We start from the raw sequence: 20,876 nt of genomic DNA on the forward strand, positions 1-20,876 counted from the left end.
AGTTACTGTAAAGTCTACTGACAACAGATACTGTAAAGTCTACTGACAACAGACACTGTAAAGTCTATTGACAACAGTTACTGTAAAGTCTACTGACAACAGACACTGTATAGTCTACTGACAACAGATAGTGTATGGTCTACTGACAACAGATACTGTATAGCCTACTGACAACAGACACCGTAAAGTCTACTGACAACAGACACTGTATAGTCTACTGACAACAGATAGTGTATGGTCTACTGACAACAGATACTGTATAGCCTCCTGACAACAGACACTGTATAGCCTACTGACAACAGACACTGTAAAGTCTAATGACAACAGACACTGTAAAGTCTACTGACAACAGTTACTGTAAAGTCTACTGACAACAGACACTGTAAAAGTCTACTGAAAACAGTTTCTATTAGGTCTACTGACAACAAAGTCTACTGACAACAGACACTGTATAGTCTACTGACAACAGACACTGTAAAGTCTACTGACAACTGACACTGTAAAGTCTACTGACAACAGATACTGTAAAGTCTACTGACAACAGACACTGTAAAAGTCTACTGAAAACAGTTTCTATTAGGTCTACTGACAACAAAGTCTACTGACAACAGACACTGTATAGTCTACTGACAACAGTTACTGTTAAGGCTACTGACAACAGTTTCTGTTAAGTCTACTGACAACAGACACTGTAAAGTCTACTGACAACAGTTACTGTTAAGTCTACTGACAACAGTTTCTGTTAAGTCTACTGACAACAAAGTATACTGACAACAGTTACTGTAAAGTCTATTGACAACAGTTACTGAAAAGTCTACTGACAACAGACACTGTAAAGTCTACTGACAACTGATACTGTATAGCCTACTGACAACACACACTGTAAAGTCTACTGACAACAGACACTGTATAGTCTACTGACAAATTGACAACAAACACTGTAAAGTTTTCTGACAAAAGACACTGTATAGTCTACTGACAGCAGTTACTGTTAAGTCTACTGACAACAGTTTCTGTTAAGTCTACTGACAACAGTTACTGTAAAGTCTATTATAGACAACAAACACTGTAAAGTTTTCTGACAAAAGACACTGTATAGTCTACTGACAGCAGTTACTGTTAAGTCTACTGTCAACAGTTTCTGTTAAGTCTACTGACAACAAAGTCTACTGACAACAGTTACTGTAAAGTCTATTGACAACAGATACTGTAAAGTCTACTGACAACAGACACTGTAAAGTCTAGTGACAACAGATACTGTATAGCCTACTGACAACAGTTACTGTTAAGTCTATTGACAACAAACACTGTAAAATTTTCTGACAACAGACACTGTAGAGTCTACTGACAACAGGTACTGTTAAGTCTACTGACAGCAGACACTGTAAAGTCTCCTGACAACAGATACTGTTAAGTATACTGACAACAGACACTGGATAGTCTACTGACAACAGGTACTGTTAAGTCTACTGACAGCAGTTACTGTTAAGTCTGCTGACAGCAGTTTCTGTTAAGTCTATTGACTACAAACACTGTAAAGTTTCCTGACAACAGACACTGTATAGTATATTGACAACAGTTACTATAAAGTCTACTGACAACAGTTTCTGTCAAGTCTACTGACAACAAAGTATACTGTCAACAGTTACTGTAAAGTCTTCTGACAACAGACACTGGATAGTCTACTGACAACAGGTACTGTTAAGTCTACTGACAGCAGACACTGTAAAGTCTCCTGACAACAGATACTGTATAGCCTACGTTAAGTCTACTGACAACAAAGTATACTGACAACAGTTACTGTAAAGTCTACTGGCAACAGACACTGTAAAGTCTCCTGACAACAGATACTGTTAAGTATACTGACAACAGACACTGGATAGTCTACTGACAACAGTCACTGTAAAGTCTAGTGTCAACAGATACTGTATAGTCTACTGAAAACAGTTACTGTTAAGTCTGCTGACAGCAGTTTCTGTTAAGTCTTCTGACAACAGACACTGTATAGTCGACTGACAACAGTTACTGTAAGGTCTACTGACAACAGATTCTGTATGGTCTACTGACGACAGATACTGTAAAGTCTAGTGACAACAGACACTGTAATGTCTACTGACAACAGATTCTGTTAAGTCTATTGACAACAGTTACTGTTAAGTCTACTGACAACAGTTTCTGTTAAGTCTATTGACAACAAAGTATACTGACAACAGTTACTGTAAAGTCTATTGACAACAGATACTTTATAGCCTACTGACAACACACACTGTAAAGTCTACTGACAACAGACACTGTATAGTCTACTGAAAACAGTTACTGTTAAGTCTATTGACAACAAACACTGTAAAGTTTCCTGACAACAGACACTGTATAGTCTACTGACAACAGTTACTGTTAAGTCTATAGACAACAAACACTGTTAAGTCTACTGACAACAAAGTCTACTGACAACAGTTACTGTTAAGTCTACTGACAACAATTTCTACTGACAACAGATATTGTAAAGTATTCTGACAACAAACAGTTACTGTTAAGTCTATTGACAACAAACACTGTTTAGTCTTCTGACAACATAGTCTACTGACAACAGTTACTGTAAAGTCTATTGACAACAGTTGCTGTAAAGTCTACTGACAACAGTTACTGTAAAGCCTACTGACAACAGTTACTGTAAAGTCTACTGACAAGAGTTACTGTAAAGTCTACTGACAACAGTTACTCTAAAGTCTACTGACAACAGTTACTGTAAAGTCTACTGACAACAGACACTGTAAAGTCTACTGACAACAGACACTGTAAAGTCTATTGACAACAGATACTGTATAGTCTACTGACAACAGACACTGTAAAGTCTACTGACAACAGGCCCTGTAAAGTCTATTGACAACAGATACTGTATAGTCTACTGACACCAGACACTGTAAAGTCTACTGACAACAGACACTGTAAAGTCTACTGACAACAGTTACTGTAAAGTCTATTGACAACAGTTACTGTAAAGTCTACTGACAACAGACACTGTAAATTCTACTGACAACAGACACTGTAAAGTCTAGTGACAACAGTCTGTAAAGTCTACTGACAACATATACTATAAAGTCTACTGACAACAGATACTGAAAAGTCTACTGACAACAGACAATGTATAGTCTGCTGACAACAGAGTCTGTAAAGTCTACTGACAACAGATAGTTTAAAATCTAATGACAAGAGAAACTGTTACGACTACTGACAACAAATAGTTTAAAATCTAATGACAAGAGAAACTGTTACTACTACTGACAACAGATAGTTTAAAATCTAATGACAAGAGAGACTGTTTTGACTACTGACAAGAGAAGCTGTAATGGCTGAAGATTTGACTCATCAGCAGTTCTAATGTACATACAAATTACCAAAGAGACCGAGTCAGATACATTTACATAGGAAAAGACTATGTGAACTTCTTTTGACCTATATATATATATATATACGACTTACGAAGGAAAAGCCATTTATCATTTACAAAATATGTTTGATTAAATGTATAAATGGAAATAAAGGGATTCAACTTCCCGTTTTGTAATTTTCAGTTTCGATTTACCAATGGTAATCACAGACTCGCTTGTTTATAAATAGATTAATGGCTCCTCCCATCGAATATTTCTCTGGCAGAGATATGGTTAGGATACATAGATTAATGGCTCCTCCCATCGAATATTTCTCTGGCAGAGATATGGTTAGGATACATGGCAGAACACCGACACCTGCACAACACTACAGAATTATTAGAGTAAAACAATTGTGAAATATTCAACACTTGCACTAGTTTATAATCTGTGTGTAAACCCAGAAACTGTGTCATGTATTCAATTAGCATCGAGATATTTGTTACAACAAGGAAAGTATATATAGTATAATAGCATAGGACAAATATGTGAGGATCAATGTCACTAATGGTTCAAGGAATACGCTTGTTTCTACCTCATAAGGAGATTTTTAGTTATGTGTAGGAGGTCAGTTCTGCCATACGCTGATAGAAAGCACCTTGTTTACACAATGAAGTGTTGTCATCACTTGGGAATGATATAATTCTATTCTTCAATCACCTTGAACCTAAAAAGACTGGTTGCTTAAGGAAATTAAATGAAGAAAAAAAAACCATCAATTTCCCCATTATTATCATACAATCACACTTAATTAAGCATGGACAGAGAACTAACGCAATTGTGAATCTTTAAATTTTTGAAATACTCAATTAATACCCAGCTGTTTTACATATGAAATCAACATGATTCCCTGCATCTTGTTTTTGGTTCAAACTCAATGAACTCATTTAGTGGAACACAGTTTTATAAAAATATGACAGTTTACACTACGGTTTCTCAGATAACTTCATAGACATAGCAAGGAAAAATTTAAAAGGTATCCAGGATTTCAGTTTGCCTTCAACCTAAATTTCTTGTGTAACTTTAACTGTTTCCCTGTGATAAACCAGGAGAGTTTTAATTGATCCAATCTACAATACAAGGTTTTTACCAGGTTTTTCCCGTTAAACATGAAAGCCGCATCACAATGATATACGAACTACAGATAAAACATCATACAATGCTCCAGATCCTTGGTAAGGTATTGTTTTACCACATTCTTCTGTCGTATTGTGGGATTTCTTTTGGTATTGACCAATTTGCAGTAAATATATCATATATATATGATTTACATAAATTTATATAAAAAAAAATATTAACATTTAAAATTGAATGGCACCTCTATTGGCAAAAAAATGGATAAAGGTGTAATTCCTTATGAGCAGTCATGAAAAACTATGAAAATATTCTGAAACAAAATCCATGACATGTATTTTGTGAATAAAACGGCAATCCAATGATCATGATCAGTCAAAATTTACCTTGTTAGCAAAATATACATGTAAAACACTTAAAAACAGTCAAACTTGATGCTGAAATCACAATACTAATCTGTAAAACAAAAGAAATATCAGAAACACTATTGAACATTATAAAAAAAGTTCCTGTCAATCAAGAATTTAATTTTTGTATCTTTTAACATGTAACTTCATTAAACCATATATATAGCCAGTATATATATGTTTGTATACACAACAGGAAAGGAACATTGCAATGGCCAGACAGGGATTTGAACCCATGACCCCTGAACTCTGGGCGGAGGCTCTAGCCTGGTCAACGACAATTGAATCTGTCTAGTTCCTTTACAACAACTATTCTAAGAACAAGTACACAAGCACCATATCATACAAAACATTTTGCGGTAGATCTAAATCTTTAACATGGCACTAGCTATACCTCGGTTAATTAGGAATTCTACATATTGCATACAGGGCTGTTCTCACTGTAAAGTTCAACAAAAGATATATAAATGAGCAATTCAAAAATCTCTCCCAAACATCAATCAATGTGTATATTCTTTTCTTCGTAAGTATGAAGGAGAACACATAACAAAATCAGGGTTGTTTTATACAGGGCTAAAGCTACAATGTATGGTAAAGCATCCCTACAAAGACACTGTCACTAGACTTTCTTCTTATCATCTGTAAACATTTCCACAATAAAACATCCAAATAAGCACAAACAAAAATTTAATTTCTCAGAAGTATGTCATGAATGCAAGTGTATGCAATCTAGATTCTCACAGACCATAATTAAAGCTATAGAAATCAATATATGCACCCCACATAGGTTATATAATGACAGAATTAAGGGGGCATCATTCTTCAAAACGCTGGACTTATGAGTTTGTGTTTCGACCATTTCTACTGTAAATATAATACATGTATTGTATACATTATAACAAACTTTGACTTTCAGATGGATTTTTTTTTCTAGAAATGCTTGAACAGCTAAAACAGTTAAATATTGACATGATTTTTGATAAAGTTTTTAGAAAATGTATATCTGCAGTATGATTCAAACATGTAGAACAATCAATGATGGTATATATACATGTACCTGAACTTATGTGTAGGTAAGTACATATATACCTGTTACTCAAGCAATGTCAGAATCAAATCATTTCTCACAGACAGTTAGGTAACATATAGGGAGGAGCACTTCTGGTGAAAACCAGTTAACACCACTTTTATTTGGGGCTGTTCATCTTACCCCCCAGTTTGAAATACATGTATCAGGCCATTCAGTAGGTTCCATCATTTCCATCAACCTAGCTATTAGGCACACAAAGTGGAAAATCACCCGCCAATTTTTGAATAAGTACTTTACATGTGATACGTCCATACATCAAGCAACAGTTAATATCAACACTATAATTTAGTGAAGAGTAATGACAAGACAGCGTAGAACTAACGACAAACCTATACAATCAACACTACATAAACAGTACATGTAGCACTATATAATATATAAAGTACAGTCAATAATATTCATTTCATATTCATCAGTGAAATATGGGAAATTATCAATTGGAAAAAAGGTTAAAATTACGTAACGACACAATTGATATCAGGTTTTTATTCAAACCTTGCCCGATAAAAGCAGTGATCAGTAAAACTGTGTTGTGTTACCCATTCAAAACGGCGCAAAACCAAGTGTGACAGCATTAGAACCTGACGTCAAATATAACACTACTCATTCCCGAACCTTTTTTGATGGACCAATATTTTTGTCATTTTCCTTACAAAAAAAATACAAAATAGAAAATTTAATGGTTTTCCTGCTGAATTCTTCATATTTGTTACTTCGATGGTAGAATTAAGATATATGAACAGATGCCATGCTCATGATATACATAGGCCTAGGGTACTCAACAGAGTACAGTAGAGGTACATAGATGCCCAGTATATAACATAGACACACTTACAACTGGGACATATTTATAGAAAGTTACAATTGTTCAGTTGAATGATGATACTTAATTTGATGCCAACTGGTCAAATTGCAACAAGCCCTTTAAAAATCAGATCAAAACATGTTTAACCTATGTTTCTTAAACAAGAGTCAAATAAAGAAGTTTTCAAGATGGATTATTTTAGAACAACTCTGATGTTTATGTATATTGTAAGAATAAAAGACACTGGCCTAAAAGTTGTTTCTTGAAAAATGAGCGTGCACCAGGGACCTGGCACTGAAGAAAAATTACATTCCGGAGCCAGTGGGCATGGTGGGATAAGTTAACACCAGAATTGGCTAATGGCTTACTCTTCATATACAGTACATGTATAATAGTAATTCGGCAAGTCTTAATTTGTTACATGTATATGGCAGAATATTAAGTTATCACTTTAAAACAATTATATCCCTTTGTGTTATAAATACCTTATAATATGGCATCATGAATGTGGTTTTCTTTTGCAAAATGATAATTCTTTAACTTTACATCAATTATAAACTTGTTGCAACTCCTTCTAGTCAATGACTAGTAAATGGAGGATGGTTAAGAAGCTACATGACAAAGGATTAAAACCAGGGCACAATTGTTTAAAGGCTGACTAGCTTCAAGACAAGTCAACAGAAAAGTTTTAAGTCGAGAATCTTAAAAAATACTGAAATCCGTAACTAAAATTACATGTACCATATATAGGTACAGTTTCAAGATGATCGTCTTATGACAAAAAGCACAGAAATATTTGTGAGTTTCCAGATATTTCTCAAAAATCACATCTTGAATATTTGTGTTAACGACTTATTGTACTAGTAATCTGACTCTGAAGAACTGGGCCCTAAACTTGCCTACAGCGGCAGTGTAAACAGCACAGGATCTCATTCAATGAGATAATATACAGATAAATACATAACACAAGAGTTTTTAAAAATATAACTGCCACTGTTTTTGTGTTGTATAGCAACAACATGATAGCACATACACAGCTTCCCATTTGATGAGAACATTATACAGATAAGTGAAGCCACAGACAGGTGTGGGCGCCACTTGCTTGTTTTTAAAAGTAGTTACTGTCAGTAGTGATGGCCCCTCATTATATGAGAGTAAAAACCATATTTGTTGCCACAATGTTTGCCACAGACATTACAGACAAAAGGATCTGTGTGACTGTGGCATCCGATGTGAATGGAGAATAGAACCTCATCATCAAACGTGATACCACAATGATTACACCTGTTTTCTGTGAGCTGAAAGTTTTGTTGTTCTGTGAAGTTGGACTCTCCCCCGGGAAGTGAGCGAGATCTTTGATTCATACACCGACCTGAAGTCATGATCTCGCACTGCACACCACGCTCAACACAGCTTGCTGACAAAGTCTGTGGGGTATCACTGACAATGCTGGACTCTGTTTTGATTATTGGTATAGAGCACTGAATGCCCACACTTGACATCTCCATTTTTACGGTGGTGTTGACTGTGTCGTCCACACTGGCTGTAGCCCTCAACTCTATACTGGACCGGTCTCCTCTTTGAGAGGGGCCAGAACCAGCAGACAAGGTTTGCCTTATTTCAGCAGTAGTTGCCACCTCATTACATTCCATGACCATGCCACCGTCTTCCACTTCCGAATAACTCCGAGAGAAAGGATGCATATCCAAGCGGCGTTCTTGATCTGATAAAAATTGATGTCGTCGGGGAGGAGCAGTACTGGACACATCGGCTGTCTCTGGAGTGTCTGGGTGATCAGGAGGCTCGACCTTAACCTTGACATGACCTTGCATTGTCTGCATGCCCACTTGTATGGGAGAATGTGCAACACGCATGTGTTGTTGTTGCTGCTGCTGTTGTTGTTGCTGCTGCTGCTGTGTGGGGTCAGCTGCCATGTAAAAGCCTGAGGATGATATGGTGCTGCTTGGAGTTGACATGGAGACGGTCTGAGGATTGTTCATGATAGATGATACGATGGATCGAAGGTAGTTGGATGCCATGTGAGATTCATCAGCGGCTTGTCTAACAGGGGCAGCATAGCCTGGGTATTGTCCCAAACACTGGCCTTGTATGGGCTGGGCAGGTTGATGAGCATAGTGCACTGGTGTAGAGTGAATTCCTCTTAGAAGAGAGTGAAGGGCTGTGGTTGCAGCCATGCTTTGAGGGGCGGTAGACGTGGGGATATGGCTGGGATTTAGGTCAACATGACCTAATCTGTATTTGTATTGAGCAGTATCATAGCCAGACGGTCTGTACGGATTGGTCTGAAATTGGTAGTTAGGGCCTATTTGTTCATTGTGTACTTGACTGTAGTGCTCACGGAACTTACGGGGAAGTATTGTGGAGTAGGTACACTTCTCACACTTGAGCACACTGACAGGATTGTTCCCAATGTGTAGTCTTCTGTGTCTGCGAAAGTTGCTTTTGTCATTGGTAGAGTAATCACATAGAGGACATTTCAGTGCCTTCACACCTGAAATTAAACAAAATCATATATCGGTAAGGGTGATGTCTCAGGTGATTCTCTTTTAAGCCTTGTTTACATATATGGGTAATGTCATTGATCTCCAATGGGGTCTACAACTAGCACCTGATTTTAATATGGGAAATAATATATTTCGGTGAAATATATATATACCGGTATATGTATAACAGATATATGAACTAATTCAGTTGAATATTCCTATGTTCCTTAATGTCGATTGTATATGAAAGTTGACTGGAATCTATTGTGAAATACAGATGTTATTAATGATGAAAAACCTTTTCTATTAAGTGAAACAGTGACCTTGAGTTTGGTACCCTGAACCACTAACGCAACGGAATGATATAATTAACTTTTATCAAAACCTACTGAAAGAAAGACCTGCTGAAGTGAAGATATTTAACTGGTTGATGATTTACATATGTAGCAACAATGGTTATGTCCTTGACTTTTGAACCTTCAAATAAGAACTTGTCTAAGATAAACCGATGTACATACTCTTGTACAAATCTCACAGTATATCATCAAAAATTGCTTGTCAGTAAAGGCATGTCTCATTTGGGATTGCAGTTATATTTTGGTAGAATTTTACTAGTATAATTATATAAAGGTGTGCTGGATTATATTTCACAACAAATTTTAAAAATTAGATACACTTTAGAAATAGATACACTTTACATATTTTATGTACCTCCATGTCTTGGCATGTGAAGCTGTAGTTGTGTATATGTTGTTGCTGTGAAGCTACAAAGGCGACATTTATACGTCTTGTACTGTGCCTTTGCCCCATTGTCATAGGCTGCCATTTCAGGGGAGGAGTCGGGCAGGGTGTAGGTGGCATCCTCACCATGGTCTGTTGTGTCAATGTTAATGGGTTCATACTTCCTGAGGTCATCCAGGTCACCGGTCATTATGTAGGAGCTGCCATCTTCACTGTGTGAGAATTCACGATCAGACATCATGATTGGGGGTGGGGAGGAACTATGGGTGGACAGGGATAGGGAGGGAGACGTGGCAAAACGTGAAGGGAGTGGGGACTGATGAGGGGACCGAGAAACTGGCTGCCGCTCCACAGCAATCAAAGGGTCAGAATGACGCCGTATTTGAGGGGGAACCGCAGCCATTGCGGATGTAGAAGTTGCCATGTAGTGTCCATTGACATTGTCAGTAAGGGAGACATGGGGGTCATCAATGTTTGTAACGTCAATATCAGAGTTACCAGTTGACACATCCCTAGACATCATTGCACTGGCCATGATGAGATGAGAAATGGCATTATTTTCAGTGGATGTATGCATACTTTCTTCATTTTGCATTTTATGTTCTTCTTCCGGATCTCCATCCATCACGTCAGTTTGAAATCTGAAAATTTAGATTACTTCAATCAAAAATATACCAATAGACAAAGTCATTAACACTTATTCATGCTAAAATAGCAGTTAAAAATAACAAATAATCAATTAACCTACCACTTGCTTAGATAAAAAAAGGCGGTAAAACACATTGGGAATACAGCTTATATTCATTCTATAGGCAGGAAAAACACTAAGGCCTTCATACTTTGAAATCCAGCTCATGGTATATCATTAGTGAGAAGTAAAGGAATTCGGAGTTCCAATATAATGAATGATGATCAGGAGATTCAAATTTTTCAAATATTATTTTTACTTTTTTATATGATACATTGAAAGATCCTGAATTATTTTACCAACATTGATCTTCCAATAAACCAAATATTGTAATGTTGACAATAAATACAATGTTTATTGTACAGTAAACAATTCAATATATCATATTTTATATCGTATTGCAGACAATATTAAAACAATAATTATATCATGACATTTTGTACTATAGATAATGCATTTTCCTGTTTTTATCCTATTTTCAAAAGAAAATCGTTTTTGTGAACGAGAAATGGTGATCACTAGACCTCAGTGATATACTCTTACTTCTTAATTCAAATATTATCATAAACACTGTTATTAAATTATACTATATTGTTACTTTATATGCAGTCTGAGAGTTTGGTCGGTAGGGATTCACCCAACCATCAGTCCTCTTCTGAAAGTAGCAATTAATTTAAATAAACTTGTTAAAATTTGTCAATTGAATTATTCAAAGGCATTATACTTCTGACTTGAATCCTATTTACATTCCGATTTTTTTATGTTGTGTCATAATGTCAATTTCTATTACTTTATGCAGTATGAGAATTTGGTCAGTAGGGACTGGCCCAACCACCAACAGCCCTTTTTGCAAGAAACAAACAGATTTTAATAAAATTCAATCGGTTTAAATGTATCGTTTGTATCAGATTTTAAATATTCCGAAAGGGATACATTGTTACTATCTTATTTATTTCAAAATATTTTTATTAATGTAAGTTATATACAATTACATGCCAATTACATTACAGGTCGTTTGGTCGGTAGGGATTGGCCCAACCACCAGCCCTTTGGCAAGTAACATTTTATGTTAATACTATATATCTTTAATTGTTAAATTCCAATATATATCATTTACTTATTTATATCATTCAATTACCAGCATTATTTTATTGATTATAGCCTATGGCACATGTCATATTATACGTCTCCTTATATATCTGGTATAGGGCATGAAGCAGAGCTTGTTAGGTAGGCCATGGTATCAGATACGAGACAAAATAGTTTTGTTTGGGGGGGGGGAGGGTTCGTAACATTTTATATCTATTTTTATAAAAGACTATGTCTTAGAGCCTTATCAAATTATCTATACTATCATACATTTATGTGACTATTTAATGAATTGAATTGATTTATTTAGATCTAAGGGACCCCATTGGAATTGAGTCACAGTGCGGCTTTATATAACTATGGGTCATACTCGGTAAAGGCCTAAATTAATCTAATCCAATCCAGTTTTAACACCTGACTGCTTACTAGTTTTATGGCATAAATAACAGAAAAAATACATTTTTGTGATAATAAAATGTGTTATACGTGTATTATCTGCCTTTTACCCGAACAAATATTATTATTATTTGTCAACTTGTAAGCAAACTGGTCATATTGAACAATGTCTATCACTCTATGCGATTAACGAGTGCAGTGTGAAGAAGGGGAAGAGGACAAACGTTTACTCTTTTCTAATCGGAACAACAGCTGAGAGAAGGAAGTGATACCGTACGCGATGATTATGTAGTGAGAAATCACGTATACTGTGTAAGGACATAAAATAAAATATGTATATGCACTGCAGATATCGAGAGAGATCAAGATCAAGAGAGACAAAATGATGGTCTCATCAGACATTGAAAATAACGACTTTGCATTTGGAACGTATCCGTTAAACTCAAGAAACCTTATTTATTCAACTGTATGCCATATGATTTTTTGAATCTAAATACCAATTATAAACGGCAGTAAATCCAGAGAGATTCCATCAGTGATTCAAAATGGTAAAATTTGTATCTTGATTCGTAGAATTTCCTTGTATCGTCGGCCATTTTGACAAATGGAGTGTTTATCTATCTTCTCATCTGAAGAGTTTTGTGCGGAATTCTGAGTTAGTTCCCTTTATTATTTCGGCTTATTTGGACCTAAACTCGGGTGTTCAGCGTAATTTGACATTTTTAGGCGATCTAAACCCCATGTTTTACATATTGTAAATGTGTTTTATACAACGTATATAGAGCTGACAGTGGAAAAATATATTTCATAATGTCTGTTTTTATGTGTATGTGATTTGCTTCAATGTTTTATGCTAATAGTAATATGTAGTTTATGGTAAAATTACTGTCCTGCTATGTATGCATGTATATATATACAGTCGAACCTCGTTATCTCGAAGTCGACGGGATAGTTGGGAAACTTCGAGTTATCCGAGTATCCGAGTTAATTTTTTAGATTTCAGATTTTCAGATTTTATTTCCAACACTCACACACATGAAAATGTGTAACATGAGGTACATGTACATGAGTTCATATATTAAATTATGACAGGATGGACAGGTGCATGCATGTATATGAAGATACTGATATATATATGATAACATGTTGTACAAATGAACTATTTCGTAATTACACACAGCAATGCATCCATATATGTAGATAGCCACGCTTATATCCAGACCTTTGCATATACATAGATATATGCACATCCATACACATTCAATGCATACCAACAAACAGACGCCTACGTATATACGCGCATACACACATATATTCACAAACATATGACTACATCCCAGATACATATACACACACACGTACATATGCATACATTTCCGTATACAAAATACTCACATAGTCACCTACTTTACATATTGATTTGTACATATCAGTGATATAGACCCATAATGTGCTTCAATATTATGGACCTATAGAAGCAACAAGTAAAAGTATATGTATAATGTTTATGTTTTAGCTTAAAGTAAAGGAATCAATTTCTTTAGGAAAATTGATAATCCTTTCAGAATTTGTTCGTGACATATTGACAAAAGACCTTTCATTTTATTTTCATTTGGATTTGTACGATAGTAATTTGGAACGTATTTTCTTTGTAAATTACTTCCACATTACTACAAGTAAAAAGATAATGAAATTCATTTCCAATATTTTCAAGGCAAAGGTTACATATCCTATCTACTTTTTGAATATTCTGCCACCTCCAAGTTTCAATGGGACATTTCAAATTACACGTACGTAGTTTGGTAATAGGTAATCTATTATTTTCTGACCATTTTTTATCAAATATTTTTCAAAACCGAATTCACACTGAACATTGAGTAGAATTCTCCTCTCGACGAATTATGAACTTCGGAAAACCAATTTTGTATAAATTGATCTCGAAGTCTTTGTTTAAGGTGATTTTTAAAGAACATATTATTCATACATATCTTATTTTCAAAAATGTATGAAAAAACCAGATTCATCAAAAATACTTTTAACTTTACTAACACATCGAAAAGAATATGATTCAGTGTCGTGTAAACTAAGTGCCAATCTCAACAATATACTGCTGAGTTTACTTTCATTACGCGTATCGATTAAATTATTCCAGAAACGTGCCATTCTAAGTTTAATATTTATTTCCATTGGGAACCGACCGATTTCTCCATATACCATAAAAGTAGAAGTGCTAGATCTGATTTTTAAAATTCTCTTACAGAATTTCAGGTGCGTCTGCTCTAGCGTTTTCAAATTTTCAAAACCCCACACTTCTGAGCCGTATAGTAATATTGGCTCTACAACAGAATCAAAAAGCTTAATTTGTATGTCCATCGGAAGCGCATGATTCCGATTTTTTTTGTATAAAGTGCAAATAATTATTTTTGAGCTTGATCAATCAGTTTTTTTCGCGCTTTAGCGAAATTTCCATTATAGTTAAATATGATACCTAAGTATGTGAAACAATCAACAATCTCAATTACGTCTCTGAGAAAGAAGACATGATTTTGGTTACTTTTCCGCTTGCAGAATATCATAATTTTAGTTTTATCAGTATTTACTTTCAATTTCCATTTATCGCAATATTCTTGAAAAATATTCAATGCATTTTGTAATCCTTCTGGAGTTTCCGAAAAAAGAAGTGTATCGTCTGCATATAGCATGACAAAAATTTCAATTAAAATATGCAGTTCATCAGATGTTTTTTCTTTCACCATTTCTAGTGGAACACATTCAAGGGATTTAAAAAACGTTTCTAAATCGTTTAAGAACAAAGAGAAAAGGAACGATGAAAGATTTTCCCCCTGCCTTACCCCAATAAGGCACGGGAAGAAATTTGACGTATTTCCATTGTATTGTACACATGATTTGACATTACCATACATATTTTTAACAATCTGAAAACATTTTCCTTTGATACGACTATTATGCAATTTTTGCCCCAACCCAGCTCTCCACACGGTGTCAAACGCTTTGCGAAAATCGATAAAAGTACAGTAAAGTTTTTTACCGCTGTTAAGATAGAGTGAAATTAATATATGTAAAATAAAAACATTATCAGCAGTCGAGTGTCCCTTTCGGAACCCCGCTTGATTCCTAGATATCAAGTTCTTCTGTTTTTCAAAGTGGTTCAAGCGATTGTTTATGATAGATGTAAATTACTTACCCAAACAACTTATGAGCGTGATGGCCCTATAATTGTCAGGATCTTCTGGATTACCTTTATTTTTGTACATCGGTTTAATTATACCGATAGTCCAGTTTTCTGGTATAATACGAGTATCTAATATAACATTAAACAAGGTACAATAATTTGTTATCATCTCCGGTGGAGAATATTTTAAATATTCATTTAATATTTTGTCCATTCCAGGAGCCTTACCATTTTGAAGTTGTTTTAATGCTTTTTTAATTTCTTCTTCTGTTATTCTACCATTTAACACATCATCATCATCATCATCATCATCTACACAAATATCATCATCTACACAAATATCATCATCTACACAAATATCCTCCTCCTCCTCCTCCTCCTCATCATCATCCACACAAATATCCTCCTCCTCCTCATCATCCTTTGCATTCAATGACATAAAATAACGATACAATGTATCTATTGGTATATCTGTAGTTTTCTTTTTATTTGAAGAATATTTATTTATGGTATTCAAAAATGATTTTGGATTAGATTTTGATAACGAGCGAAGCTCTTTAATACATCTTTCTTGATATTTTTTATAACTTATTCGATGTTGTTTCCTGTATTCACTACCTTTTTTGTTCATATTTGTTTTAGTATAGCATGATTTGTCTGTTTTATATTTATTCTTGATCTTGTTGAAGGCATTTTTTTTTTAACTTACAATATTTATCGAACCATGGTTATTCCTATCTACTTTTCCTTTACGTCTTTTTTGTTGTGTTCCACACACTTTAGATGCCGTTTTAATAAGAAATTGGCCAAGGTCATTAACCACCACGTTCATTTGTTCACAGTTTACATTATCACCATCATTTATGTGGTCTATAGCTGTGCTAATATCGCGGAGTTCAAGATTTACATCTATATTAAGTGCCTGTGTGAATTCATCTTTTTTGGATGTGTCCCATGTTACACGTTTATTATCAAAGTTATCCTCTTTCTTATCTAATGGGGGTTGTGTATCGCATGTTAAGTTTAACACAAAGTGGATTTGATTGTGAACGTCCGAAAACATTGGGTTAAAATCACATATTTCGAATTCTGAAACAAGTTTAAAAGCTGAACTATCTACTATAAGACAATCTACTACACTTGTATATTTACATGTCGTTCTTCCTATGTGTTTATCTTTACATATTCGACCATTTGCAATAAAAAGAGATGATCTTTTACATACTTCAATTAGCAGATTCCCATATCTATTTTGTCGGGCTTTATCTTGACTATATCTTTGAAGGGGGATATTTTGCTCAATAAGTTGATGTACACAGTTCACATTATCAATATCTTCATTCTTATCTACAACATTTAATATATCTAATAGTCTTTCATCAGGTTTAATATAGTGCAGTATTGTCGAGGTTCTTGCGTTAAAATCACCTGCCAGGATAACATTATCCCTTCCTTGTGAAACATTAATTAACTCTTCCGCTATTTCAGTAAAAGCATTATCAGATGAATACTATGTATATTCTGGAGGAATGTAGATACAGCCAAGTAATACATTTTCATTCATGTTCGAAATGTGATTCGAAATTTCAAACCATTGTACAAATTCGGACTCGGACTTATGGAATTTTAAAAACCTCGACAAAACTTGTTTATAAATTACAATAATACCGCCAGACTTTTTTTTTACATTTCTGTCTGTGTTTAGCGGAGTATGCATATCCATTAGGCAAATTTATGTCATCGAGTTCATCAGTTTTAGATTCAACACACAGTAATAAATCGTAATTAGATATCAGATTATGGAAATCTGGATTGAGAAGTTTGGATTTCAGACCACATACATTAAGTAAACCAATTTTGAGTTCAATGTTGAAATTTTGTCGTGGTTTGTTAAGAAACGTGTCTGAGTGGCTGTCCTACAGTGGCCCGTTGCATGTCAGGGACTGGTGCCCCTGTCCTGGGGGATATGCTGGGTCTTGGGGAGGATGCTGTCGAGAATACACTGAAGGACCTGAGTAAACGCTGGCCGAGCCACGCCCGGGGTCCTGGGGGTTCGCGAGCTCCCAACCGGGTGCTCGTGGAGTCGTACGAGATGTATCACTCCCGCGTTCCGACGGAGGACCGCGTTCATGTCCGCGTTCTGGTTGGGGGCCTTGACTACGTTCCTGGGGACCAGCTCCTCCGTTCCAGCTGGTGAGACCCACGTTCGCGTTCCATGGAACGGTGTCGCGTTGATATTGCTGGAGGTCATCGTACGGACGGCCGTCCACGTAGAGGGTGTCGTATGCAATTTTGACGTTCACATGACGACGTTTGAGTTCCTTCATTTTTGGGTACAGAGCGTAACGTCTATCACTTATTTCGGGTGGGTATTGTTGGGATATTGAGAACTCCGGTTTATTCCGTAGTTTTGACGGGCACAACTTTAGAAAGCGGTCGAGGTCCTCGTATCAAGCAAACTTTCCAATAATGCTTCGTGGTTTCCCATCCCGCCGTGCCCACAATCGGTGAACATTTTGAAACTTAATGTTTTCAGCATCAGACATCTCCATCTCTTCAAATAGGAATTTTGTTAACACTTGTTCGGTTTTCTCCTCATGTACAGGCCCAGTAGTTCCAATCCAGGAAAAAATCAAATTATATTTCATAGAATGTGTTTGCAATTTAAGGAAACGTTCATGTAGATCGTGATTCTCCCTCGTCAGGTCTGAATTTTTCCGTTTGAAACTTTGGAGTCTCTGTTCAATATTGAAGTGATGTTCTTCCTGTTTGTTAATAACGTCGGAATGTTTCTGAGTCGTGTTCTGTATATTGGTGATCTCTTGTTTTAGATTTTCGTTTAGTTGTTCAAACACTTCAAATTAGTTTTTATCTCGTCAAGCATGTCGAGTTTTTGTAATTTACAGGTAAGTACATTGTCAACTTGTTCAATTCTGCTATTCAACATTTGAATGTTGGCCATGAGCATCTGCATGGTGATATGGCTGGTGGCCGAGATTGGCGCCGGTGGAGCGGAAGGGTGTCGGGGTGGGGGTGGGAGCGGTGAAGTCGATACCCCGGGTATGCTGATCCCGTATGGTGAGGACGGCTGATGCAAGGACGGCTGATGTACGTGCGCTCCGAGTTGACTGGTGGGCGTACTGCTACATGTATGTACAGGTAAAGCACCTGTGAACGGGAGTTGATAAACCGGTTGGTTGACCGTAGCGTACTTTTTGTCATTTATCGACTGTTTAAATACGTTGATTGTCAGAGAAATCAATGACATATATAGCCACATATTGGCCAAACACTTTACCAAGCTTTATGCCAACCATAGGAACTCGCTTAATATATCGAACATTTCTAATAACATGTATCAGAATGGGCATATTGACCGATCTATCTACTCAACACGAACTCCCGTACGCTACGGTCAGCCAACCGGTTTATCAACTCCTGTTCACAGGTGCTTTAGCTGTACATAAATGACAAAAAGATAACTATATAAAATTAAAAAAATAACAACTTATTCATTATCATATTCATTAATTAATTAATGTTACAATAAACACACATTCTGTCTCCGACCTCGTGCTATGCCGATAGAAATTTCTATGCGGAAATGAAAGTGCGCAAGTCTTTATACAAATCACAAGTATATTCGAACGAGTGTATTCCCATTAAAACGGCAATGGAAAATAATTGTGAATAAATCTGTGTTGTTGAAAGAGGAACATGATTGGAAAGAACGAACGTCAAATGATAGTGATTTTAACAGATTTGTAATGGTTCACAATATATTGCAACCACATATACTATGGAAACTGGCAATGAAATTCCCGGAGTTTAAAGATTCCATATTATATGTTACGAAATTAATAGTAAATATTCGTATTGGTAAAGCCAAACAGCTATGTCATAGATGTGGTATTATTTACCAAGATATGTTTACTCATATCATATTAAAGTGTAGCTATACTGAACACCTAAAGGACAAGTTGTGGTGCTCTATCGCAAACATTAGTGATACTGGTATTCTGCTGAGTGCGTACATACACTCTCTGACAGATCACGAATTAATTCATATTTTAATTTGGGGACAAATGACTTACGGATTAAATGTATTAGACATGAATGAATTTAGATTGAAATCCGTAGCAGCTGTCGAAAAGATGCACAAGTTATACTTCCGGTAGTGTGTAGATATAATCTCACATCCTGATAAAGATTAATATAAATAAAATAAATATAAAAATTAAAATGAAAGTTTAATATGATATGTATGTATTACCTCATCATATATATACACTTATTAATGATATTTATTGAATGTATGACTTCAATGTAATTAAGTCTGTATATGTCATTATGTTATTTGGTGCTTATGTGTATTCAATATGATTTTTTTTTTGTAATGTAAATATGTGCGCATTATTCTGTTTATATGTAATCTTCAGATTGGAGGAAATAAAGAGAACAGTGTATTTGAGCGTACACGTTGGATTGCTCAGTTGATTTCGACATTCCGAAATGGGTATGGGTTAAACAGTAAACATATCCACATTTATGGTTTGTTATCCTTTCTCCCACATACATATAGATATAACTGATCATTTTGTTAAACCTAACATAATTGTATTGTATAATGAGTGTGGTTACAGCTTGTTTATCATGGTTTGTTTGTATCTGTCTATTACAATATTGTAACACTGTCTATTACACCTTTGTAATAGTACATGGTATGATGAGTATGATAGTCATTATTATGCTATGGTATGATTACGGTATACTATCTATAATACATGTATCATGTAGTGCGAGTAATATATGTGTAATACTGTAGGATTTTACTGTAAAATTGATGCAACAGTGCCTGCTATACCACTGTGTGAAAGCACGATATGGGTGAATGTATTGCTATGTATTATACCATCGTAATAGTATAGTATTGTAAAATGAGTGTAATACTGTATATCACTGAATGATGATTGTCGATGTATGAGCAGTGCGTTATATTGTCTATTATAATAAGGTATGATAGTACGTATGAACAGTGTAATAGTGTGTTTATCATTGTATGAGGAGTGTAATAGTTTCCACTATATTATTGTACGCTTGCATAGTAAGATGAGGGCTTTACGGTCAACCATATCATTGTTATATTGTACTTTATGATGACCTCCTGTTGCGCACAATAGTGTGCCTGAGTGATAATAAAAATCTCCAAAAAATTCTCTAGATTCCTGATTTAAAGTATTATAGGTAAAAAGTATTTATCATGGTTCACTGACCCATTTAATTGAAGCTGGATGGTGCAGGGACAGTATATATTATACGTCCCTGGATGGTGATAGCAATTAGTGATATAAGGCTGAAACTAATTAAGAAATATTATGTAAGACATACAAGCATGTATAAATTAATTCAACTGCTTACTTGTGAGAATGTATCTGACATTAGAAATCTGGGCAAAGTTTTA

At 35.4% G+C, this 20,876-nt stretch overlaps 1 protein-coding gene across 1 annotated transcript; it reads right to left on the bottom strand.

Moving 5' to 3' along the window:
• Positions 1-5,024: 5,024 nt before the first annotated feature.
• On the bottom strand, positions 5,025-12,816 carry LOC110441986 (ikaros family zinc finger protein-like). Its single transcript, XM_021485320.1, has 3 exons — positions 12,720-12,816; positions 10,020-10,690; positions 5,025-9,316 (listed from the first exon to the last, which is right to left on the bottom strand). Exons 2-3 carry the CDS (start codon positions 10,672-10,674, stop codon positions 7,929-7,931), a joined length of 2,043 nt encoding a protein of 680 aa, XP_021340995.1. The 5' UTR covers positions 10,675-10,690; positions 12,720-12,816; the 3' UTR covers positions 5,025-7,928.
• Between the last annotated feature and the right edge of the window lie 8,060 nt (positions 12,817-20,876).

The sequence above is a fragment of the Mizuhopecten yessoensis genome, unplaced genomic scaffold, assembly GCF_002113885.1.
Source record: "Mizuhopecten yessoensis strain PY_sf001 unplaced genomic scaffold, ASM211388v2 scaffold716181, whole genome shotgun sequence".
In the NCBI taxonomy this organism is placed as follows: domain Eukaryota; kingdom Metazoa; phylum Mollusca; class Bivalvia; order Pectinida; family Pectinidae; genus Mizuhopecten; species Mizuhopecten yessoensis.

Excerpts from the sequence above, each read along its gene's own strand:
- LOC110441986 (XM_021485320.1), bottom strand. The coding sequence starts at position 10,674 with ATGGATGGAGATCCGGAAGAAGAACATAAAATGCAAAATGAAGAAAGT. Across the intron at positions 9,317-10,019 it reads TCACATGCCAAGACATGGAG|GTGTGAAGGCACTGAAATGT; the intron begins GTACATAAAATA and ends GTTTAATTTCAG.